A 26,884-nucleotide genomic window follows, 5' to 3' on the forward strand; every position below is an offset into this window, starting at 1 on the left:
CAAAAATCAAAGATTAGAGAAAAAGTCCAAAAACTGAAAACAGATTTGTGAATCAGAACTTTGTTTTTTTCTTCTCTCCTCTCCCATTAATCATCTCACGACCCCTCAGATTTATCTGCTGACCCTTTGGAGGGCCCCGACCCCTAGGTTGGGAACCACTGGACTAAACTAGCTAACTGTATATAAAGTAGTGTAAACTAGCTCCACCTCCAGCAGCTACAACAGTAACATGCTGCTCTAACACTGATGCTTCACTATTAATAATCTAATGATGTCATATATAATAATATATCAGTCAGAGGGACCAAACCACTACTTTTACTGCAATACTTTAACTACAATTAGCTGATATATCTTGATATAATGGAGTATTTTTACATTACTGTATTGATACTTTTACTTAAGTAAAGGATCTGAATACTTCATTCAAGACAGCCAAGTTGTACTTTCAGAAACATAACACTGTTATTCATTCTGTTGCACAAAAGCTGCACCTCCAACATAATAATTATCCCTCCAAAGAGATAAACACAGAAAGAACAGACAGAAACTACACGCTGCTGTACAGCTTCATGCCGCTTAGTCAGCCAAAGCTCTTTATTCATTTAAAAGACATTTAGGATTCTGAAACACGGGAAACATATTATAGCATTTTGTTGGTTCGTCTTACACATAAATGTCTCTGGGTCGTGTGAATTTTAAGGCACAAGATAAATTAAGAAGACGGAGAAGACAAACCCGCCTTTCAGAGGACAAACTTGACCCCAGAGGATCCGCTTTCAAATCTGATGGCTTACAGACAAACTTAATAGTTTCATATAAAATAAATCACATGACAAGCCCGGCAACACAAATAAAAAATATTAAAAGACATTAAATGCGGAACAACACAGTCTACATACGGATGATATAAAATACTTTCTTGATGTGAACACGAGGCAAAGGTCTCTATTTTGTGTTTTGAAGGTCAAAGGTCACACTACTACTTCTTTATCAACACAGAACTGCTGCTCTTTGGCTGTGTAGTGCCGCATACATAATAACTGCATTTATTTAATGAGTTTAATACCAAGAAGTGCACAGTATACATTATGTGTTTGTTACAGATGTAAATCCCATGATTAATACCTTCTGAGCGAGTGCTGTAAAGTCAAAGCAGTGTTTAATATGATGTGCGTGAAAAAAAAAAAAGTGTATGTACACATAAACAAAAACAAAAAAAGGTAAATGTCATTTTCAACACGTGTTTTGCATTCAGGCTTCGCAAACATTTTGTGTGTAATTCCGACAAATTAGACGCATCAACGTGTTGAAAATGACATTTTACAACAAGTTAAGACTAAATGTTGATTCATAAACAAAACGTGACCAACTGATAGTGAGTGTAGCAGTGTTTACCTTGATAACGGCAACAAACACTGTAGGAGCTCCACAAAAAAATGTCCGATTAGTCTGTAAAATTTTCAAAATTCTTCACTTCTTTAAAGCCACAATGTGTAGAATTTTAATATAATTATAATTCAGATTATTCTGATTGCTTTTTTAAAATTTAACTTTAGTTTTAATTTATTGTATGTCTATGTGGTCACAATTTTGATGCGACCACCAGACGGCGCCAAAGTGCACAATTTGAAATTCTACACATGGTGGCTTTACTGTAGATACATGAAAAAGTGGATGATAATTAAATTACATGTTTCAATAGTTTAATTTGATGCAAGGTAATGTTAAAATTGAAGGTGATGTTTCTTATTATTTCTTGACACTTGAATTTTTAATATTTAGTGCTGTAAAAACAGATTTTTTTTTCTAGTTTAGATAAAATTACCCACTAAAACAGACATTTTTTTTTCGTACATTTTAAGCAAATGTTTAAACTAAAATGATCCCCGACAGATTAAAAACACACAGATGTGCAAATATTCAGTTTAAAAAACAAACAGGTAACACTTTACATCGGCCTTATTTCAGTGTAACAACAGGTGTTTTATAGCAAACTAAACAAACTTGGTACTGACATCACATTTAATGAAGTATTTCTGTGTATTTCCGATGTTGTTCAGTTGATTAATACACATTTTGATGCAGTGAAATAAAGCCAGCATGCATTTGTGTTACCGAAACCCCGGAGGGTAAAAAAAAATCAAATACTTTGCGTCTCTTTGGTGGCGTCATCCCCCCTGCGACAGCCTACCTGCTGCTGCACCCGCTTTGCATCAGAAACTTTGTCCAGAATGTTTTTCATTAAAAAAAAAAAAAAAAAAAAAAATTAATCAAATAAAATTACAAACAATCATTTGGCCGAGTAAGAGACCACACCTCTCTCTCTCACGTTTCTAGAATACACCGTCTGTTTTATCCAGCATCATTGTACATATTTACAAAGTTGTACACCGTCGTTCTTTACTCGAGGCAGGAAACTGCTGCAACAGCAAAAAAAAAAATAGATTGTTTTCCTCTACAGCCGTTATAGTTTCTTCTATAAATATGGAATATACACTTCCATCGCAGTACGTTGTGTAATATATAGTACTCTACGTGTTGTTTATACTCCCTTTAGTCTATCAGCCTGTCACTTCTTAAAGGGGAGGTTTGCCTTGCGACTGATGTGATTAAATGAATGTCAAAGCTGCTTCACTGATTCCTTTTTTTTTTTTTTTTTAAAATGATTACAAATAATGAAAATTAAAAAAAAACAAAAAAACATGTACTGTAGAATGAAGTGGAAGTGTATCATGTGGAAGTGTGGTGATATGATGATGATGATGATGATGATGATGATAGTAATGATGATGATGACGTGTCGGTGCCGTCTATAGTTGGTGAGGCTTCGTCGTGCCGTCTTCACTCAGCTCATACCTGCAGGAGCAGAAAGAGAACTTTACTTTAAACGCTTTCAGCTGTTTTACACAACGTTGTATTAATGCAACCAGACTGACTCCCAAAACAACATTTCATTAAAGTCACAGGAGTCACGATGAAGGACTGCGTGCAAGCAAACATCTCACCTGTCTGAACACCAGAACTTTTTTAGGCGACACTGTTACTAAACAAGCACTTGATTTGAAATCTAAACACTGGAGCCAAACCAAATAATCTCTACACATTTAAACTATTCTTGCGTGATGAAAATATGGCGACAACAACGTGACAAAACAGAAATTTAGCCCACGTTTGACTCTTGCTGGAGCCAGATCGGTTTTGTTTCATTCTGTCATAAAAACAACCGACACAGAAAACACTTTTTCCCCACAGTCTCTCCTCTATCTGCACCGTTTTCAAGTGAATCAGTAATAAATCGCAGCCGTGGAAAGCAGCTTCAGGCTACACAATATTTTAATAATGATATAAATCCACGTGACATGACTGGGAATGACTGCTGCTTTTTAAAGATATGATGTAGAACTATTTTAATAATTGATTAGTTGTGTAAATATTTGTTTTGGTAATTGTGAGGCTCGATTATGAGGATTTGCTGCTTTTCTTTGTCTTATGTGACAATAAACTGAATATTTCAGGCTTTTGGAGAATTAATGGGATCAATGGGCAATTACTTGACATCACCTAGAAAATAGTTTTGGACATATTTCACTATTTTTTGACAATCTACAAACCAACCAATTACTAAAAACTCTTTGATCTGCAGATTAAACAGATGAAAATGATCACCAGCTGCAGCTCTGTTATAATGAGGTTAAGTAGATAGTTTTGCAACCTTTTAGATACAAATTTCTGTTTTTCTGTGATTGTGCAGCACTGATGAAAAAGAAACTTTTCTATTATGCATCATTGAACTAAATAAAAACATGATTTATTTTAAAGAGAGATCCAGTTTTCACATATGAAAGTGAACTTTTTGTGATTTGTGGTATCAGATCTTAATAAACGGATCAAACGCTCATTAAAAGTAGGAGATCAAAGACTAACCATTGCGTCCAGCCCTTCGTGATCTCATCGTGGGTCAGATCCACCAGAACCTGATAAGAAAGGGCAACAGAGTGAACGACTGAATCATCACATGAGGACTAATCAACTCCAGTATCTTTAATCAAAAGACTATTTAAGTTTCTAAATGCAGATCATCAAAAGTTCATGAGGATTAATCATGAAACTTCAAACTGGAATAAAATACGTTGATTTCAAGATCATTTCCACTGTTTTAAACAAACATCTAATAACAAGCGACTTCACAGTTTACCTTTCCCAGAAGGCCTTTGTGTTTGGAGAGAAGACCTCCGCCGTTCTTCACCGCAACGTCCAGAGTCCGCCTGTGGAGCTCCACGAGGGAAACACTGAACTCAAACCTGACCGGACAGAGACGAGCAGAACGCCGTAAATTTACAACAGTTACACTCAGCTGATAAAGCTGTTATTTAATTACAGAAGTGGAAAACTAAAGGTATACTGTGCAGGATTTCTTGGTTGGTGTTTCTACCATAGACTGTATAAAAATATGGACGTAGTTACCGTGACGTCACCCGTTGGTTTATAAAGAGCGGTTTTGAAGCTCAAAGTGAGCCACTCCGGCCGTCGCCATCTTGGCAGTACGTGACGCTGCCTAACTCCCAGCCAATCAAAACAAGCCACCTAGTGGCTGGCGGACCTGTCACTCAAAGCAGCCATGTCCTTCGTTATGCATAACTTTACGGCTTAATAAAATTTAAATGGGTGAGTTATTAAAAAATTCACCCCCGTACAGTTGTCATGAAAGGGGAAATTAGCTATAGAGACCAAAACCGTTATTTTGTTCCAGGCTGTAAACATGTTTATTTCTGCTGTAAAGTTGGGCATTTTAACATGGGGGTCTGTGGGGATTGACTCGCTTTTAGAGCCTCAAGTGGCCGTTCAAGGAACTGCGGTTTTTGGCACTTCTGCATTGGCTTCATTTTACAGCCCCAGAGGTTGCTGCTTGGTTAGTACACACCCAGTCTACTGTGACCTCTCTGCTCTGCGTGTGTGTAGCTCAGCAGACACACAGACCTGCTGCTCTTTATACATCCATGACACAGAGACAGAGAGCAGAGCGGAGCAGAGGAGAGAGACGGAGACAGCGATGTAACTTGGTCGTGACCCTACGAGTCAAGACCTCACACCCTGCGCGCTGTTATTGGCTGGAGGCTACACACCCACTGCCCAAAGGCTGACGCCCAGAAGTGTCTCGAACACAGTAAAATAATAAGAAAATACAGACAGAGGGCAGAGTCTCTGCAGATATTAACTCATAAGTGATTGAGAGGGATAACTTTTGCATGAGTCTATATGTTGTTGTTTTTTTTAGGAAAATCCTGCATAGTATGCCTTTAACAGTGGGACTCACGTCTGATCATAAACTGGATTGAGGGTCTTCTTGAACGTGTGAGTTTTCCTCCTGCCTGACCTCCGTTTGTCAGGAAGCAGGTAGAGGCGGACGTAAGGATCTGATCCATGATCAGTGAACGCTATCAGGTTTCTGTGGAGGTAAAGAGAATAAACATCACCTCAGAGTAAACACACTGACCTTATAAAGTGTATTTTTCAAAGAAATGTATCTTTTTTATCGACCCGTACCTGCAGGCGTGGACGACTACGATGAGCTTGTTCCTCTGGGAGCTGTGTCTGACCGTCAGCTGGATCTCACCCAGCGGGAAATGACTGGGGCCAGAACCACTACAAACACACACACAGGAGGGAGAAACCCATCAAAAGCAGCACTTCACTGCAGTTGTAGCTGGACGTGGCTACATGTACATGTGTTTATTTTGTTCTTAAACAGTTCGTCAACCTGGAAATATTTGCAATGTCAAACATCCTCATCGTTTTTAAGCATAACAAGTTCCTTTAATAAACAAAAAATGTTTTGCCTTTGTCACCTTCTAACCTTTAAAGTTTGGTAAGGTCTTGTTCTCTATTGTGTATTAATCCGCCACTACAAATGATCCCCAACAAATGCACTGTTTCCTGCTGTTTGAGTAACTTTTGCTAAAAACTACAGTGATCAGATGTTTTAGGAAATTACTGAAGCTTTTTTGAAAATGAAATTATATTGTATGTGCCAGAGACATAAAGTACTGAGAGATAAACACATTGTTGGTTTTGGTTTTTTCATGGGATTTGTTGAAATTGAAATAAAACTATATATATATATATATATATATATATATATATATATATATATATATATATATATATATATACAGTATAACAGCAGCTTTATCATATGATTTTTCTTTTTTGTATGTGTCAACCACAAATATATAATTAAATATATAAATGTTTTTTTCAGATGAACAAGTTGAAAAAGTCCTTCTGTAGGATGAAGAGCATTTTATAGTTTAATTTACCTGAACTTTAATTGAACTTTAGTTGAAATTTGTCCCCAAACATCTGGTGGGAAATGACTATAAAAGTGCAGTCCCCACTTGTGTATTTGGTGTGAAAACAGGTTATGTTGATTCACAAGTCACAGTTAAGTGGTAATTAAAGCCACAACTATTGATTATTTTCTTCATCAATTAGTCTGCTGATTATTTTCCTGATTAAATGATCTATAAAGATTAAGAACATTGTGAAAAAAATGTCCATCACATTTTTTCCAGAATGATATAAAAACAGACAAAAGCAACAAATCCTCACAAACGAGAAGTTTGAACCAGAGAATAATTGTCACTTTTGCTGAGAATATGACTAAAATGATTATTCAGTTATCAAAATAGTTTCCAATTCATTTTCTCTTGATCGACTATTCGATTTATTGACCAATCGCTGCAGCTCTAGTAGTAATGTAAGTCAATACATGTTTTTCCCTGTAGTTACCTGCATATATGTACTTTAGGTGTTTAAATTATGTGACTGGATCTATGTTTGAGGTTTTCCAGTATGAAAACATACAAATGTATTTCATAGACACTCAGAGGGATCAATGGATGAGAGATAAACTGATAGATGACGGAGTGATAGATACTTTTGCAGCTGCTGAAGTCTCTGCTGCAGCTCCTGAGCAGCGTAGGGGTTGGAGATGTCTGATGCGATGCTGGGCGTCGGCTCTTTGCCTCCGGCCAGGTACTGCTGGGAGCCCGAGATGGCCAGGTTGGAGGTGCTCCTCCCGCTCTCCGCCAGTCCCTGACCTCCTCCTGCTGCTGCTGCTACTGCTCCTCTACCACCTTGCCCCAAGTCTGTGCTTCCCGGGGACCTGGCCATCTCCTCGGTCTCCCTCCGCCGGTTCAGCAGGTCCTGTGCGGACACCGAGGCGGAGCGGGGGATTTCGGAGGTGGAGGCGGGGGCGGGCGGCTTAGGGGACTCGGAGGAGACGGAGGGCCGCGGGGTCGGGTTGGAGGAGCTGGAGGAGCTGGACTTACGGACCTGCACCGAGGATGGGGTGGAGTCTGAGGGCAGGGAGGTGTCCTTGTTCAGGCACAACACCTGAAACACGTACAGGAATAAATGAGAAGGGCTCGAAACACGGTTTGGATTATTAAAATGTTTTAAAAAGCCGGATATATCTTATTCCTCTGTGCCATAAAGCTCTATTTTTGTCCAAAAACTATTCAATCCCACACACACACACCGTCCTGCTGCCAGAAATACTCACTACAGCACCAGATGTGTATCAATGCGCTGCTCAAAATAGTCCCAAATGCACTAAGGCCTTGTTTGAAAATGAAACCATATGTTTTTGAGCTGTTTTTAAAAGATTTATATCTTCTGTAGGAAACAACCAGCTGGAGCTGAGCGCCACAGACAGAGTAGGGACGTTGAAAAGTATTAGGAGACATCTCGGTTCTCATCTTTTCACAGGATTTGTTGACAAGAAGAAAAATATTGGATAATATCAGCCTTTTTTCTTTAAACTATCCACAAAATTAGTTACCAAAGTTCTTGTTTTACGTGTGTTAGTGCAACAACAATTAAATTGTTTCTGATTTTATATTTATATGTGAAAAATACTAATATCAACATAGTGATACTGACTGAAACCACATCATCCAGTGCTTCAGGGAATGTTTTTCAGAGACAACAAGACAAATAAAGAAAAACTCAGCTTGAGTTTTAGTGTTTGCTTGAACCTCACTGTTCAATTTGTTTCGGGCCATCTTTCATCTATTCAAGGTTAAATTTAGGTCTTAAATCTTGTTAGTTTTTCCGTCTTATTTCTTTAATTAAAGTCAGCCATCAACTCTGCTGAGCTGTAATCCTGTTCTGTACGCTCCGACTGATTAGCCACGGTTGTTAGTGTTAGCTTGGGAAATGCTTGGCTAGCGGCGGTTTCCCTGTTTGACACTTTCGGCGTACAACAGATGACGAACGGAAGGGTTTTTTGTGTCTTTGAGATGAAGGTTGGTGTTCTAGGCTGTCAGCACAGATTAAAAGTGTTTACTGTGTGTCTCCACTAGCCTCCCTGATGCTTTCTAACAGAAGGTTTAAGAGCCTGAACTTCCCATTCGTCAAACCACAGAGCCGTTTCCTGCCTGAACTGGGTTATAAAAAAGCTGATAATGGCTTGGAGTTGAAAATGAGCTTGAACATTTTTGGCTAAATGTGACAGAAAAAGGGGGAGCATGTGTTATTTCTCAGATCACTGTCTTCGTACCCGCAGAGCCATCTTCATCTTCAGAGTGCAGCTCGGTCCGGAGTTCTTGAGGGGGAAGCGCTGGTTCAGCGTCATGTCGTTCGCCTCCAGCAGACGACTCAGAGGCAGCGTGAACGTCCCCAGTGAGCACTCGTGTTTCTCGTCCTTCACCTAAAGACACGTGATATTAAAAACACTCAGCGTCAACTGACTTATCTAATATTTTAACTGCTTGTAAAGAGAAGAAGAAGAAGAAGAAGAAGAAGAAACCTCCATACCTCAACCTCCAACTCTTGGCTTTTAGGGTTGTGGATGAGGAAGGTGAAGGCTTCCTCCCACACCGGTTCATTGGTTTTATATCTGGTCTGGAAAAAGACACAACAGAAAGGAGTCAAAGGGAAGAATATTTAATTTAATTACAATAAATCAGGCCTGGCGAAGAGAGACGACACACAGCCAACCAGAAACTGAGCAGCTGAGAAACTGACAATTTGTAGGTAACAGGAAGTCATTTTGAGGACTTTTTATCCAAAATTGAAGTTACAATCTCTTCAGATTGACTGAAGACAGATTAGTCGCCTGCCAAAGAAGCTCTGGCTGGCATTTAGATTATCTTGCAACCAACTTTTCCATCATTACGTTGGCAGCCGACATGATTCTCACTAACAAACTGAACACAGATGGACTCCTGTTAATTCAGACGCTACCACACAAGCTACTGTTTGAAGGTAAAAGCATCAAATGCTTCTGACAATTTTTGTAATTTTCCAAATCTGACAATCACCTCATTTTATGAAGTGATTACCCAGGTGTGAAACTTCTCTCTCAAGCTCCTTTTTCAAGTATTCACACAATCACTTCTGTCATTTTATGTGAGTGCAACACCATCCTAAAGTGTGCACCATTATCCTTATTGGTATGAGTTATTGTGTCTCTATGATATCTGGCTTTTCTCTGCCTGTGAGTGTCAGAACAAGTAAAAACACTATGAAACATACTGGAACCTTTGATATACGTTTTTCTCTTAGTTGAATTTTCTTACTCGTACTGAAAGGACAGATTGTCAGTTTTTAGAAAGGTATGGAGATAAGAAGCTTCATAAGCATTAAGCTGAATGAATGAATGAATGAATGAGTGAATGAATGAATGAATGAATGTGGATTCTGCTTTGGTCTCACCTTGCTGTCGAAGGACTTGTGTCCCACTCTGAACTGGACAAACGGACTGGGATCGCTGGTCACTTTTTTGCCAGACTGCAGAAGAAGAAAAACAGGTTTTACAAACAAACAACAAAGAATTTTAGGGCATCAGCTGTCTATCTATGCATGCAGGTTTGCTAACTCTAAAATACATATTTTTTTTAAATAATTTGAAAAACAAAACTGACAAATGTTTTTTTTTTCTCGTCATGAATGTAAAACACACATACAGGAATATTATTGACATTACTGGGATTAGTTATCCTGATCTTGTGTGTTTTGGGCATTCAATATTCTGCTTTTCAGCTCATACTGCTCATGTGATATCACATCTTTAACAGTGTTACTTATCACATTTTAGCATGTGATGGCAAAATGTGTCACGTTTAATGAACAGGAACTAAGAAGGAAAACCAGGAACACGTCGTATCAGGATGAAAGAAAAGATCAATTAAAAGATTCAGAGTGGAATAAATTTACCTTTTGACGACAACGTTGTTAATTACAACAAACTTTGTTAGACACAATGCACAGTTTTAGTCGACACACATGATTAGTGGAGTTTGTTAATGATTTCACAACAACTAGTTGTGACCAATTCCAGTAACCAGTCTGTTACTGGAATCGGAGCTGTTTCGAATGTTTCAGCAGCACCTACTGGTGGGGATATCACTCAGTGTGCTTTAACTTCTTCACAGCAGGAGACTTTACTCACAACTTTAAGATACACTCAATTTTTTTAATATGAAGTGTTCCCAAATCCCCAAAACTTTCTATCAAATTCAAAGATGTTGTGGTGCGTTTAGCCCTCTAAAAGTTAAAAAGTTAAGTCTATAATGTACTTTTCACAATAAAACCACTGACTGCTTCTTTACTTCCTGTTGTGTTTGAAGGTTTACATCTTTTTTGATATGTTGAGTTAAATGTTATTCACATTTAGGTACTTGAAACCTCTCAGGATACAATCATACAAGACTGTTTAAGAATAACAAAGAGGTCAAAGGTGACACTGACATTTCTTGTTACAACAAAAAGCAGCTACAGGAATTTGAGAAACACTCTGCTGAACTTCTGCACTAAAGCAAATGTTTTTTTTTTCTCCTCTGAGCTTCCTTCAAACTACAGTTTACACAATATGGCCAAAGGTATGTGGACACTTTTGTGTTTCGGTGAAGAGGAAGTGAAATATTAACGCTGCAGCACACTTTGCTGCAGCTATCTGAGAAAACAGTGTGAGTCCAACTTTGTGGCAACAGTTTGATCTTTCCTGTTTCAACATGACTGTGGCTCCTTACACAAGGCTGGCTCAATAAAAAACATTAGAACAATTAGTCGACTGGAAGAAAATTCAACTATTTTGAAATTATTTTGAAAATCAAGCAATCGTTTTTAATGAGACATTTAAACAAAAATGCCAAAGATTTGATGGTTCCAGGTTCTTAAAGGGGACATATTCTGCATATTTTCAGATCTATATTTATATTGATTATATGGGGCTCTATTGGAATATATTTACATGATTTACAGTTAAAAAACCATATTATTTATCTTATACTGGCTCTTTATGCAGCCCTTCAGTTCAGCCTCTGTCTCAAACAGGCCGTTTTAGCTCCTGTCTCTTTAAGGCCCGCCCTCCTGATGAACACACTCTGTTCTGATTAGTCAGCTTCTCAAATACATCCGTACATGTTCGAGCCTGAATCTGAACTGAAATACGTGAACGGACGACGTGAAACAAGGAGGAGGAATGTGTTGTGGGCAGGTGTGAACAGTCTTATCAGTTTGATGGGGAGGTAGAGGTAACTTTGTTTGAAATTTTGACCATGTTTAACATAACACAGCTGATATTATAACAGTATATAAATGACTAGAGTATCACTACAAGCATGATACGTCTCCTTTAAATGTGTTTCATGGTCTTACATTATAGTTAGCTGTATGTCTGACATATTAAGACATCTGATGACGTCACCTTGTGCTCTAGGATACTGTGAAAGACATTTTTCTCTATTTTTGTGGAGATTATTAGATTAATTAAGAAGATTACTGCTCTAAAGCACTGATCTCAACCTCATCCACCACCTCTGGGATGAACTGGAACGCCGACTGCGAGCCGGGCCTCATCATGCTTCAGTTGTCCACATACTTTTGGCCATAAAGTGTGAGTTGAATGTTTTGAGTGTATGATCACTGTGTTCCCTCCTCGGTGTCTGAGCGGTATGGGTGTGCTTTATTACCTTGATGGCCTTATTGACCGAGGCCTTCTTCAGCCCTGCTTGGTTGAACTCTAACGGATTGCGCTTTGATTTTTTCCCCCAGGGACAAGGCAGGAGAGATCAAACAACACACAAACACACCAGCAGGTTATTAGGGGAAAAGGAGGAGCATGCAGGGATGAGGAGGAGGAGGAGGAGGGGAGGAGGAACGAGGAGGACAGAATGATGACACCACACCAACACCGCCGGCGCCGCCGCCGCCCGAACGTCAGTACATGAGACAGACAAAGAGACAACATGGATGATCACATGGTTAATGACATTCCCCAATTAAAACTGGACACAAGGTCAAAACTAGAGCCCGACCAGTACTGGAGTTTTTGAAGCCAATATACTCATAAGTAGCTTTCAGGAATAATCTTTTAAATTTGGCTATTAGAGAGTTGTGACACTGACAAATACTATAAAATAAGAAGATAAAAGTACATTTTCCAATTAACTTCTAATAAATAAGTATAAATTAAAGTAGAAGAGCAACAGATGTATTAAATACGAATATACGAAAAACAGATACGTTTTCAATAAACCAATATGGGTCAGGCTCTAATTAAAATACCAAAACATTAGATGGGACGAGTGATGAGGACGTATGAGGGGCAGCAAAAGGATCAAATGGAAGGAATCATTCTTAATGAGGAGAAGCTGAGATGGTTTTCTGTCGTCATGGTGATTGATTGAGGAACATTCATATTTCGTTTATAGGAAATGAAATCCAGTGAAATTACAATCAACCCCTTCTCTTGTACATCACACTGGCTAGAAAATACTACAAGACATCGTGTTAATAAAACGGATTTGAACATTTCTTGAGGGTCAAAAAGTATCACTGATGTCTCATTTTCTGGTGCCGAGTCACACTTGTGTTTGTCATTTTGATCGTCCTCAGTCAACGTATCCTAGCGTGGTGTGATTATAAACATCTGACTGAAAAGACAAGTGTGACCTCAGCGTTCAACATCGAAAAGGTTTTGGAGAAACTTCAATATGACGGATTAAAATTGTAGAATATCGATGACGAGATATTCTAATAAATATGCAGGTGGAGTGAGATTAAGCTGGTTTGATTTAAATTATATATAACTTCATCTTTTCTACCTTCAGCTTTGATCTAACATGGATAAACTGGTCTGAAGACTCAGGCCTGTTCATGTCAGATCAGTGATGGGCACATTTTTAAAGAATACACAGACTTATTGACAAGTAAGCAGTTTGAATAAGGAGGATTTAACTCGTCAGTGACGCCTACAAACATCCAGAGCTGCAATACTTATTTAAACCTGCAGTAACTCATTTTTTTGGCCACTTGGTGGCAGCAGAAACAAGTAGGGAGCACAACACTGACATATCATCACCTTTCAGCTCTGTTTTTACTCTCTATCAACTCCTGAGGGAAATATCTGGCTCTTTATCTGCTAAATGCTCCACTATGTTCACCAGCTAGTCTACAGCTAACTGTGTCTGTTTGCTGTTTGGTGCTGAGCAGGTAGTGAAAAGTGGCTTTTTAGAGGTTTTTCTCTGAGAACAGCTGTCTGCTGAGGCTGAAAACGACACTATGACACTATAACACTATAATTTAAGTATTCATGTCACCTCAGCGGAGACAGAAGATAACTACTTTGTGTCTCATGTGTTTTCTTTAAAACTACAACAATTTAATCACAGCTTGTTTGCCAAAACGTCCGTGTATTCCTTTAAAATCAATCGAATTTGCCTGATTTTGTCATGCAGCAGTAACCATGTGCTGGCTGCTGGTGAGCAGGACTGTTCACACACACATACATACAGTAATGGGCTTAAACAGGAAGGATGGAGGGGAAGCAATCCACAGAGAATTCACCCTCCCTGCTCTCAGGATCTCTCAATGATCAAAATGCATTCATTCCTCCCACCCAAAAGTTTTCACACTGATTTACAACTTGGACACAGAGTTTAAATGAATAAAGGTCATCGTACTGACGATCAGACAGGAGAGACGTGTACGGCATCTGGATGTTTGTGGATCATTTTGTTGTTTTTTTTACTTTAACAAAAACAAAAACTGTGACCAAATTTCTAAAAAGAGACTAAAATGGAATTTGGAAATATAATCTTCATAAATCACATATAAACACATTTTTGTAGAGGATTTTTTTAAGGAGGAGACAAAACTACGGATATCTTTGTCACAGAACTTTTGAAAAAGCCAAATTCTTAATCATATAAACTGTCATTTTGTGTTCAATTCTTTCAGATTACAATCCGTGAAGTGGATTTTATACTGAAAGCAGGTTGCTGACATTAGCTAAATACTTGGGTCTAACGAAAACTAGATTGAAATTTTCACAATTTATTTATTTTTCGTTAATTTCTTGATGACTAAATCTGAAATGTCTTTTTGAAAAGACTTTTTGTTGACTAAAACACGACTAAAAATAAGGATGACAAAGACGCCATATGAGTAAAATTGAAGGAGAGTAAATAGAAATGACCAAAATCATTTTGTGTTGTTTCATGCGACACCTACAGAACATAAAGTAAAACCTTTTATCTTATATTTGCTCTGCTAAAATGTAACCTGTGTGTCAGTGAGAATACAGAGGAACATTTTATTGGACACAAAGCTGCTGATGTATCTCTGCTTTCCAGACAATAAACTCATCTAACGTCGCTGGATTAACATCATGTAATGTGTCGACTGATCCTGTGAGATGAATAATTCCTCATGAGGAGAATAACAATGAGAATAGTTCTTTTAGGTAGGAGGAAGGATGCTTTTGATGTCCTAAAATATAATAATAAACCCTTGATACTAACTGTCTTTCTGCTCTGCTCCTCAGCTTCGCAATTAGTCAAACTCCAACAAATAACAATCATGACAAATAATGATATTCGGGAATTCAACCCATGCACACTCATTAAACTAGTAGGGATTCATGCTTTTAAGGCAAAACATCTTTGCTAAAAATCAAACACAAGCAACAGAAACAAAAACCTGTCAGGTCATCACACTGTGGCTGAACTAGTCTAGGATGCAGAAAACAGCCATCGGACTCACAAATAAGGTCCGATAGAGAGAGGCGGTGTTCTCGCAAAACACGAGGCCCGCCGCCCGTCTCTCTTTTAAGTAGCCAGAGCCCAAGTTCCCCTCGAAGACGCTCTTCAGAGGGGAGGAGGAGGAGGAGGAAGAGAGGAAGCAGAGAAGAAGAGGAGGCTGAAAAGAGGAAGGTGAAGCCTGCGCTACAGAGTTAAAAGCTCTTAAATCTACGTAATAATGAATAAGACAAGAGAAGGTAGATGTCTGCAGTTAAAGGTTAAAGGTGCCGCGTTAACAGTTTAGTTACCACAAACAAATGAGACTCAACTCTGCTCAAAAAAGGAAAAAGGAAAAGTTCATCTTCTTCAGCATGCAACAGCTTCAATGTAATAATAATACATAATAATAAACTTTTTTTTAATATAGCATCTTTTAAAACAGTGTCACAAAGTGTTTTACATGCTAAAACCCACCAAAATTAAATAAAATCCAGCATATAAAAGGTATAAAATACCCAAAATATATTAACATAAGACAAAAACAGTAAAATAATGGAAACATAACACGTAAAATAAGATTAGCTGGCCGCTATCGTTAGCTATAATCTGACCTATGACTGTTAAATAAAGGCATTAAAGCCCAAAAAACAGTCTCAGTCTCGTTTGTTTATGGTAATTATACCAACGTATTACTATTAATAAGACATTAATGTTTAAAAGTTCCACATTCTTTAAAGAACTGTGTTGTTTTATAGTAAAAGTTTCAACTGTTGCATTAAAGATAACATTCATTTTAAAAGCAGAGAAAAGAGGATTTTGCTATTTTAGTGTTTTTACTGCAGTGAGATGAAAAATTAAAGAAGCAGAAAGATAAAATACTTTGAGACCAAAAAACAACACCTTACATTTCTTTTTTACATTGAATCAATACAAATGCAGCACTAAATACCTTTTTCACTGAAGACATTTTGACATGTCGCAGTAGGAAAAGTGTAAATAATAAAATAATGAATGATGGCTGCTTTATGTTTCAGAGTCAAAGTGTCTGCTGTGAAAAAAAAGGACTATTACAATAAAATCACAATGATTTGATCTGTTAAAGTCTTTCTACTGCAGATGAAGTAGAGCTCAGAAAAGAAGTTCAGAAAGCAGGTAAGCAAGAGACTGAAGTACAAGCAAGCAAATATACTGATGATAAACTCTCAATCAATTCCTGAGAATGTTGTTTTTTGTTCTTATTATCTGCCTGAAACATCAGACGACCTGGAAATCCAATAAATACTCTATACTGGTAAAAATGTTGTCATCTACACAAAAATACAATTAAAAAAAAGACCATTTTTAGCATGAAAGTATAAACACAAACACACAATCTAAGGAGGCCGATTTTCACCAGGAAAAGAAAAATATATATAAAAAGTGAGTTACGATAAAAATAAGAAAACGAAAGTCCAGATTTTTTAGATTTTTCGAGGCTCACCGGCAGGTTTCTGGCTGAATCCAGGAAGACGACGAGCACAGCGGACGACAGGCCGTCGTTGGCGTGACCGCGATCGGCTTTGATGCTCATCAGGGCCTGTGAGGGTAGGTCAGAGGTCAGAGGTCAGGGGTCAGCTACACACTTTATTAGTTCAGCTCTCTGTGTGTGTGTGTGTGTGTTAGCGAAGCCGTATTACTGCACCTGGTCCAGCTTCTCCGGTGTGGGCAGCAGAGACAACCACTCCAGTTTGAGGTGCAGCTTCCCCGTAGCAACATCGTCCATCATAAACCACTGAAGACACAGACATGTTTTAATATAATTTATAATAAATAATTTAATAGTTTCTAGAGACAAGAAAACAAAACGTTCTCATATAAAGCGAAGGAGAGGAAAACTTCTGAAATAATTCTGGCTCAATACTAAATACTAAGCGACTGAAATTATATATTCTGTCTTATAAGACAATGAATCTTTTGGTTTGATATTTATTCTAGTAACTTGTTTTATTAAAGGGGTGAAAGAAAAGTCCTAAAATTAATTCCTGATGTGAGAAAACAAACAGAAACATCAGTCCCTCCACATGTTTTGATTGACAGCTGACCTCTTTTTTTTTTAAGATTGTGTTACTGTTTGTGAAAAAGGTGTCGCACTCTCATGAATTCAGAGCAGAAAAGACGCAGATTACCTCGTCCACCTTCTGTTCCCTCTGGAGCTCGTTCATGTCGATCATCAGACTGAAAAACACAAAAAAAGGAGAATTTCACCGAGAGCTGTTGTGACTCATCACTCCGCCGCATTGACGACAGACAGACAGACCGTCTCTCTCTCTCTCTCACACACAGCGGCGGCGGCGGTGAGTTAATGGGCTCCGGTGGAAATGAAAGTCAAGACGACAAGCGACGACGACGACGCCGCACTCATCAAACACTCGCTGTGAAGTCACGGAGAGAGTCGCCGCGCTCCACTCCGGGGGCCCCGTGTGGTTTGACGGAGCGCCGCTATCAGGTAAATGGAGTGTGAAATCCTATTACGTACAGCACAAACACTTTATAATAAATCCTCTCTTATGGTTTGTAAATTATATGTAAATCATAAACTATAATGCACGCCATTAATCAATAAATTACTAAATCTGTAGCGTACATACATCAGGATACATTACAGCATGTTGTATCAATGCTTCTCTGCTGTTAACATCAGCAAAATGAAGCTTAAATGTTTAATTACTGACGAAGCGAGGACTGTTCATCATGGGTGAGTATTGCGTAATCAATCAATCTTTAATCTTTAACCCTTTCATGCATGAATTATGATAACCTCAGTCAGGATTTTTATTCCCCTTTAGGCATAAAAAAAAATATCTGAACTAAACTAGAGTCCACTGTGTTGGCTGATGTGCAACTATACCATTAAAACCCATGCATATCTAACAAAAACGGCTTTTGAACAGCTGTCCACGATGCATGAAAGGGTTAAAATGACAAAAGAACTGTTTAAAAAAATAGTCCTGTCCAACTACAGTCTGAAACCGAATGTTATTTAATTTATAACGATATAAAATGTACAGAAAACCTATAAAAAAGAGGCAAGTCCTCTAATTTGTGAGGCTAAAAGCAGAAGATGATTTATATTTGACTTGAATGATTACTTCATTATATTACTGTACTGATATACTGATAAAAAAAAAACATTCAAATCTATGTTTTTTGGCATTAATCATCAATAAAAAACAGAGACTGAAGTGTTTTGAGATGTTGACGGCAGGAAGCAGAGCGGACCGGAGGAGAAGCTGAAGTTATAACGAGCATCGAGGATAACGACAGTAAGAAGCAGACGCCGTCGTACCTTCCCAGGAAGTCGTCTTTATCGGTGTCTTCATCAAACAGCTCGATCTCCAGATTCGGTGCCGAGTGTTCGTACACCAGCACCTGAAAATACAAATAATGATCGTCACACACAGGCTGGGTTTTGGGGAGAAACTGGTCCTGGAATGATTATAATCTGTATTTTTGTGTTACCATGCTTTGCTACTAAATGGCCAAAGTGAAATAAAATAAATAAAAATATACAATATATAACCTCAAACGTCCTCCCAGTTTAACTCCCTGCCGCTCACCTCGTACACCTCGTTCCATTTGGGGTTGACGGTCTCGTGCATGACTTTGCTCTGGAAGAGCTGGGTCCCGACCTGGATGACCCCGTACGGGTCTGACTTGCCTTTAATCAGCCCACCCAGGAACTTGTCTTTACCCAGCAGCTCCTGGGCCTCGATGAAGTGGATCCGCAGGACGCCCTGAGGAGAAAAAAATGAGAGACGGAGAGGAGGAAATGAGGAAAAAAGTAGCAAATCATCACATTTCTAGAAGCTAAAACAAGAGAAAGTTTGGCATTTTTGGTTAATAAATGACTTAAAATGTGAGTTTATTATTTAAATTATTGTAAATTCATCTTATATGAATTATAATTGTTTCAGTAATGTTTCAGTACCTTGGGCATCGGGAAGCGGAGTTTGGCCAGCTGGGCTTCTCCCACCAGCGGGATGGTGATGCGGTTTGGCAGGACCAGGTAGCTGTAGATGATGTCCTGGATGATGTTGTCACACAAACCACTGAAACGGATGAAGGAAGAGGAGAAGAAGAAGAAGAATACAGAAAGAGGGAGAATGAGAGAGAGAATTAGAATCGTTAGAGTTCGACCTTGTGACGCATAAGAGTGGAACACAGTTAAAGGACAAGTTCGCAATTTTTCAAGTCTGTCTTAAAACAACAGTCAGGTGTTCATATAAACAGTGAAAGAGGTTTTCCTCGCTGTAATCATTCCTCCTGTTCATACTGGATATTAAAAGATCCTTCAAATGTGCTTTCAATGTAAGTGATGGAGGCCAAAATCCACAGTGTGGTTATATGAGGCTTCATCAGTCTGAGTTAATCATATCAAGTGGATATCTGACACGTTTACAGTCTTTACAGCATCAACACATATCGTGCCCAAAGTTTATGGGTTCAAACATCATTGGACGCTTGGCTACTAAATGTTTGTTTGTTTGTTGACGTTAGTTCAGCACAGAAGACACGTGGCTCAGAGTTGATTGTTGCCATTTAGATTGAGGTGGAGCTGTCTGTCAATATGAGGAAAATGTAAACTCCATCAGAGAGATGTCAAAGGTGGTTCGTTTGCCAAAAAAAAAAAATCAATAGTTGGATTCATTCTAAAAAAGCAAAAGCACACAAGAAAACTAGAAGATGGCAAACGAGCCAGTAGACCGAGGAGCGCCGGTCGGAAAATCATTTGCACGGTGGCAGAAAAAGCCATTTATGACCATGACATCATGACCATGACATCATGACCATTACCTCAGGATTCACCACAACATGCAAACCACTGGTGAGCCTCAAAACTGAAAAGCCAGACTGCAGTTCATAAAAATATAATAAAAAAGAAGAAATCCAGTTCTGGAACAAATATCTCAACATCAACATCTATCAACATGATGGAAAGAGGAACATGTGGAGGAAAAAAAAGGAAAAGCTCAGATCACAAAACATCTGAAGCACAACTGTAACTGTCCAAACACTTCCTGTCTGCACTGTGTTAATATAATATAATATCTCAATAATGATTTCAACCATATTACTGATCCACAGTCTCACTGCAGAGAGAAAACATCTGCAGCTGCCGTTCTGTCTGCAGCCCGGCCTCGAACATGTTCAAACACACACACACGTATCAACACGCGTGTTCACACACACACACAGAGACACACTAAGTAAACTCTTCTCCAGTTCCAGTTGTTATTATTAGATTCATGTGTTGATTAACAGGTTGAAACTCAAGTGTTGTGGCTTCTTCACTAATCCGAACAGGAAACAAGAAGCATGTATATTAAGACGACACTAAACCCCGACTGACATAAGATACTGTAGCAGTAGTATGTGTGTGTCTGTGTGTGTGTGTGTGTGTGTGTGTGTGTGTGTGTCAGAGAGTGACTGCGTGTCTAAACATGTCCAATGTAACAGGAGCACCACACACAAAAGGAATCTCACAAATTTGACACCAGTCTGTGATCATCGTGCTGCTGATGAGCGTTTTGTTTCTACGTCATGCTTTCCCAGCACGGGGACGCACCCGCACGCCACAAGCACCACGAGCACAGCGGTGACGTTACACACGACTCTGCTAAATTCTCACTGATGCCTGGAAATACCTGGAAATCAAGAACTCTGCTTCAAACCGGAGAGAGAGCAGTAAACACATTCACATAATTATGTGTTCGTGCAAGTTACTTCAGGTTTGGTTTGATTTAAAGCTGCAACAATTAGTCCATTAATCGATCAATAGAGAGAATAATCATCCATCGTCCATCTTTTGAGTCATTTTTAAAAAGAAACTCAGGTTTTAGCTTCTTAAATGTGAAGAGTTTTTGATTTCTTTCGTCTTTTATGACAGTAAACAACGAGACATTTGAGGACTTGGGCTTTGGGAAACATTTATGAACATTTTTCACCTTTTTCTGACCAAACGACTAAAACTATTATTTAGGAAAATAATTGACAAATTCATTGATAATGACTGTAATCATTAGTTGCGGCTCTGTCTAGTTTTTAAGGTATCTGTCTGTGACTTCTGTTGTTAATAAAGAAAAAGAAACAATACTGAGAGAGAAAGAAAGAGAGAGAGGGGGACATCTTGAAGAGTCTGTTTCATGCACATTTCCAGATCTATAATCTTATTCTGGGGCTCTACTGGAATATCTTTGCATGATTTACAGGTCAAAAACTCTTTATTTATCTTAAACTGGTCCTTTATGCAGCTTCTGTCTGAAACAGGCTGTTTTAGCTCCTGTCTCTTGTCCCGATGAGCTTCACCCTTTCTTTTTCTCAAAATATAAACTTCTCAAACATGTTCAAGCCTGAATCTGATCCGACCGAAATATGTGAGTAGATAAAGTGAACGACGTAAACCAACAGACGGCTGTTTGTGGGCATGTGAGAACAATCTGACGCCATCACGGCTGAGGAGGTAGAGATAACTTTGCAAACAAAGCATTCAGAGCAGGTTGACGCCCTGATTTTTGACTTACAGGAAGGATTTTACACACGTTCACCTCTAGTTTTAGACATTTGACCACGTTTAACATGGACATCTGACATCATAACAGCATAATAATAACAGAAAATCACCAAAAGTATGATAGATGTTACCACTAGAGACTGGTAATATCTTCTGAATACACACAGCTGAGTATGAAGAGAAATTTTAAAACACTGTATGGCCTGTTTTTAACTGATATAAATTAAAATAACATTGGTTTTATACTTCATTCTGTCCATACAGCATGTACAGGATGCACAGATTTCAGTGTAAAGACAACACTCTGACATTACGCCTCATGTCCTCTAGATGGCGCCATCGTCCCGCTCTGAAACACAGCTGCATTGCTTTCCTCCAAATCAAAAAAATCCCCTCCTGAAAGAGCTGCTCCTGGGTCGGTTTTATAGCGGGATTTCATGCAAATGCAAAGTTGATTTTAGAGTTGACACGCTGACTCGTGGTCTGCTCGCTCACCCCAAAAACACATCACTAACTATATCCAGATGAGAGTCGGATGGTGTAATTCTGCTGCCTATCCTGTGATTAAAACGCCCACTCAGGCTTCCACATGTCCCATCATACCTATAAAAGGAGCTTGTTTTTTGGTATTAGGGAGGAAGAAAACTGAACAGTGAGACTGAACAGTTGTGTGTGTCCTGACATCTATAAAATATAGAATATAAACAGAAGATAATGTGTGTGTGTGTGGCTTTACTGGGCGCATTTCAAAAGGAAAACAAAAGTGGATCCAGACTGGTGGTCGCACACTCGCACACAAGTGTTGTGCTGCTATCTTTGTTAGGACGCCGCACTGACTTTAACCAGGACTTCAGACATGACGTTTTACCTCATTAGGACTGAGCTTTGGTCCCCACAAGGTTGGAAAAAGTCCCCATGAGATAACAAGAACACACACACACACGCACACACACACACACACACACACAGCTGGAGGGTCACGTCAGGTTATCCTGCAATTTGATGGCAAAATGCAAATTATCAGTGAGGAAATATGAGTAGTATCTCTCTCTCTCTAACACACACAGGAAGAGAGAGAGTGAGAGAGTGAGAGAGAGAAGGGTGGGGCGAGTGAAGGTCTGCAGCTCGATTGCGGCACACACACAAAGAAACACACACACACACACACACACATACACACACACGCACGCACACAGGTGTTGTCCCACAAACTTGTCGAACAAGGAAAGCTACATTTCACAGGGCGGAGTCTTTAGGAAACCGCAGTGAGTTTCTTTCTCTGCTGAAAACAAACTGTGAAGCAGCAGGAAACAGCACAGCAGGTCAATATGGAGGAGTAACAACACAGTTTAGCGGAGTGGAAACACCGCTCTGCAAGGGGGGGAAGGCGGGGGCGGGAGGAGGTGGGAGGGTTGGGGGGGCGGCTCACCACCTGAACCGGTCACCACCTGTAGGCTGTGTTTTCATTTCAAGCATTGTGGTTCTTGTCGCATGTGTAAAGTGGAATAAAAAATACCTCAAATGTAAATATTTCCTGTGTCTTTAGTCGTCTATGACGGTAAACTGAATATATTTGGGTTGTGGACAAAACATTTGAGGACGTCGCCTCGGGCTTTATGAAACAGTGATTGACATGTTTCACCATTTTATAGATCAAGCAACTAATCGACTAAACGGGAAAATAATCAGATTAATCCATAAAGAAAATAATCGCTAGTTTCAGCCCTGATTAACACTAGTTTTTCCTTAAAAAAAGCACCATGCAGTGCTTCTACCAGGATGTTTATTATGTAGTAAATGAATTTATTTCAAAGACAGCATTGATAAACGTCATTATCATTAAAACATAACATAAATATCTAAAGTCTAGTCAGTGACATGTATCTAAACAAAGCTAAGAAGGGGAGCAGGTGAAGCTACTGATAAGACTCCTGCCTCTTCAACTCTATGACAGAGTGAACAACTAACTTACATACTTATATATGAAATAAAGCCACTGAAGCATTAAAATCATCACTGTTGCATCTTCTTTCAGGTCTAAACAGAAGTCCTGTCTATAGAAACATTTGTCCCCAAATCAGAGCTGTGATCTGCCAGCGTCATCCTTTCATAATCACGTTACTATAAATATCAACACTTAGCGAGGGGAGAAAAAAAAAAAATTAAAGGTCATAATCCATTCTGTGATCTGGTGGTTAATGTAATGGTTTCAGCAGCGGAGGGAGCCTGAGAGCCTGATAGACCCGCTACCGTCTGCGTGTCCGCTGGGAACGTCTACTTCAAAACACTGCCCTTCATTTTCTCATTATAGCGAACGGGAAGGACGTGATTCTGCAGGATCTAAACGACGTGGTTTGAGTTTTTCTACTGTTAAAGGGTTTAGAGTGATCAGATGTGATGCTTTCTGATAAATAACAGCCTTTATTAGATCATATTTCAGTCATTTCACCTTTACTCGGTGTGTAAAAAGCTTCTAATTTGCTGCTCTAATCACTTTTATTATGTTTCCACTGAAATGTTGCACAAGTTTTAAGTGAATTTCAAGCAGATTTATAACAAACTTCAACAAAATACAATGTGTGTGTCTCTAAAACTATCTTTATGCAAACATATTCTAGAAGATGTGACAAGATTACATAATTAAAAAAAGCTCCAGTATCTGATACATGACGGCTCCACGTAAAGGATGTTTAAGTTGCATAAACTCTTTTCATATGTTTTAGGTCTTTCTGGTGGAGTCGACACCTGAAACAGTAACAGTCAGGAGGAAGTACGACCTAAACGATCTGTTTACAGTAGAAGAAGAAGAAGAAGCAGGTAAAAATCTATTTAAAGAAACACATCTTTATTGCATCTTCTCTTTCTCGACAGGCCGACTTTCCCGCCTCAGCCGAGCAAAAAACTTGATTTTTAAAATTATTATTTCTAGCGTTTCCTCTCCATTCTTAAAAACAGGTGGATGTAAATGTAAATAGTGTCTGGCAGCTCTTTCCTGCTGCACAGAAGGGCTGCAACTAACGATTACTTTCACTATTGACTAATCGATGACTCATTTTGTGAATAAAATGTCAGAAAATAGTAAAAAAAAGGCCTATTATAATGTCTTAGAGTCCATAGTGATGTCTTTAAATGTCTTGTTTCGTCTGATCAATAGTCTAAAATCAGTGAAAAGATTGAAATCCTCACATTTGAGAAGCTGCAACCAGCAAAATGTTATAAATGTTAAAAAAAATGACATTTCAGCTTTGTTTGAAACGGACAGAAGAAGAATTGAGCAGTTAGAATAAACAGGAAAAAGGCTAAAATATGGATTTACTGTGAGGACTGGACACTGTGATCACCTAACACACACCTCAAAAACCATTGTGTTTCCTGTGAGAAAGTTAGATAACAGCCGATCATATAAAACCCTCCAGATTTCCTGCCCACAGTCTTACAGACATCTCTGTTACTGTACACAGGTGGTCTACTGGGAAAATGATCTTACGGTTGGAGGAGAGTTTTTTTTTTAGTTGCAGTATTATTTAGTGCCCACCAGGACAAACGAAACTTCTTAAAATGGAAAGAGAACAAAGAAAAAAGGAAGCAAACACTCGTAAAGAGAGTTTATGGCAGTTTTGCTTCAGCAGAGGTATTTTAGGATGGAAACTTGTGGTTTAAGAGAAGTGAAAGAAGATGATTGTATATGACGTATTTCCTATGACTACTATTACTATAGATACACAGACACATATAGCAGCACCATAATAGGAAACATGGAATAAAGCAGTGTAAAGAGAAAACTGAATCTAAGAAAACAAAAACAAAAAGTTGTCTGGCTAGAAATGATGATGTCATTGCTGCTATGAGCTTTTACAGTAAGTACAGCACATACAGAGGAAAAATAGATTAACCTGACAGGTAAGAAATATGTGCAAAATAGCTTGATATGGATAAATATATATAGTAAGTGAGTCAGACATGCAGTCTGCATTATGCAGCGTCTCTGTGTGTCATTTGAATGAGCTCTACAGCCAGCTCCATGACCTCATAATGTGCCCGAGTGTTTGCATTGGAAAGTAGGTTTCAGTTAGAGTCCGATCAGATGAAGCTATAAACCATGAAAATATTTTCATTCAGGGCCACCCCTGAGGTTAAAATAGTCCCACAATGCATTGCTTCGCCTCTGCTTGTTGAGTGAGTGAATTAAAGTTATACGGTAGTACACTTCAGCGGTAAAACGGTCACTGATAAGTGTCCAAAATCTCAATCCGCTGCTCGTTTTTCATTATTATACTCACACCATCTAGATCATAATGAACGGAGCAGTGACCTCAGACGCCACAGCGGGGTCAAAGGTCAAATATAAAGAGGCAGCAGCCTCCTTTGGGCCTTTACAACACTATGTATAACTCTGTATTTTAGTCATCTGTGACCCAAACGGTGCCTGGTGTGTGAGAGCACGTCCACATAGAGACAAAATAGACACAGTTATGACATCATGTCTCGATTGCAAACACACACCGACGCTGACACACACACACACACACACATACACACACACACACACACACACATACAGCTGCTCTCTCTAATAGCCAGCTTGTTTCCTGAGGAGCTGTGTGAAGCCACCTGGTCATCATTATCAAAGGAATCTGTGTGTGTGTGTGTGTGTGTATGTGTGTGTGTGTGTGTGTGTGTGTTCAGGATGCAGCCGTGCGGCGTTTAACATCATAGAAAACAAATTTATTCTAATTAAAACCAGTTAGACCAACAGATGACAGACACACATGCAAATGACTCATTTTCAGATAGAAACACAAACACACACAGTCGTGAGACTTTAAACCTGCTATATTTGATTTATTTTTATAAGAGTTTTATAGCAACACTGACGTATCATCAGTTTTTAAGCTCATATGTTGAACTCGTTAGCAAACAGTTGATTATTTCCACATCCTGCAGCTACGGAGCAACATTATCATTCATCTGGAGTCGTGTTTCTGTCCACCTGGTGAATGTGAGTCCAATATTCTCTCTCTTCTATCTCTGTTTTTGCTCTCTACCAACTCCTGAGGGAAATATCTGGCTCTTTTAGCTGCTAAACGCTCCACTATGTTCACCAGCTAGCCTCCAGCTAACTGTGTCTGTTCACCGTTTGGTGCTGAGCAGGTAGTGATCAGTAGGTTTTTTTTTTTTTACAGCTTTTTCTCTGAAAACAGCTGCCCGCTGCGGCCGAAAACAACACCATGAGAGCTCTGACAGTGAACCAGAACAGTAAAGTTGCAGCTGGACAGATAAACAACGAGCTGAAACTTATTAT

At 38.9% G+C, this 26,884-nt stretch overlaps 1 protein-coding gene and 1 long non-coding RNA gene across 4 annotated transcripts in view; one reads left to right on the top strand and one right to left on the bottom strand.

Moving 5' to 3' along the window:
* Positions 1-558: 558 nt before the first annotated feature.
* The window catches only part of esyt2a (extended synaptotagmin-like protein 2a), a 63,199-nt gene continuing 36,873 nt past the window's right edge, over positions 559-26,884 (bottom strand). The window contains exons 9-24 of one of the 3 annotated variants that reach the window (XM_044367736.1): positions 19,000-19,120; positions 18,629-18,805; positions 18,358-18,440; positions 17,198-17,246; positions 16,714-16,803; positions 16,513-16,608; positions 11,982-12,044; positions 9,724-9,798; positions 8,824-8,910; positions 8,567-8,716; positions 6,941-7,398; positions 5,548-5,646; positions 5,318-5,449; positions 4,199-4,304; positions 3,928-3,977; positions 559-2,859 (exon numbers count right to left, since the gene is read on the bottom strand). In XM_044367736.1, the coding sequence (XP_044223671.1) occupies positions 2,814-2,859; positions 3,928-3,977; positions 4,199-4,304; positions 5,318-5,449; positions 5,548-5,646; positions 6,941-7,398; positions 8,567-8,716; positions 8,824-8,910; positions 9,724-9,798; positions 11,982-12,044; positions 16,513-16,608; positions 16,714-16,803; positions 17,198-17,246; positions 18,358-18,440; positions 18,629-18,805; positions 19,000-19,120 (1,882 nt within the window). In that variant the 3' untranslated portion in view covers positions 559-2,813. Of the gene's footprint in view, positions 2,860-3,927; positions 3,978-4,198; positions 4,305-5,317; positions 5,450-5,547; positions 5,647-6,940; positions 7,399-8,566; positions 8,717-8,823; positions 8,911-9,723; positions 9,799-11,981; positions 12,045-15,054; positions 15,157-16,512; positions 16,609-16,713; positions 16,804-17,197; positions 17,247-18,357; positions 18,441-18,628; positions 18,806-18,999; positions 19,121-26,884 lie in introns of all 3 variants that reach the window. The other 2 variants (XM_044367735.1, XM_044367737.1) reach the window with 2 other exon arrangements.
* LOC122993518 lies at positions 13,484-26,850 on the top strand. Its single transcript, XR_006406401.1, has 2 exons — positions 13,484-13,527; positions 26,766-26,850. It is a non-coding gene; the product is annotated as an uncharacterized LOC122993518 (long non-coding RNA).

This window comes from Thunnus albacares, chromosome 12 (genome assembly GCF_914725855.1).
Source record: "Thunnus albacares chromosome 12, fThuAlb1.1, whole genome shotgun sequence".
Classification (NCBI taxonomy): domain Eukaryota; kingdom Metazoa; phylum Chordata; class Actinopteri; order Scombriformes; family Scombridae; genus Thunnus; species Thunnus albacares.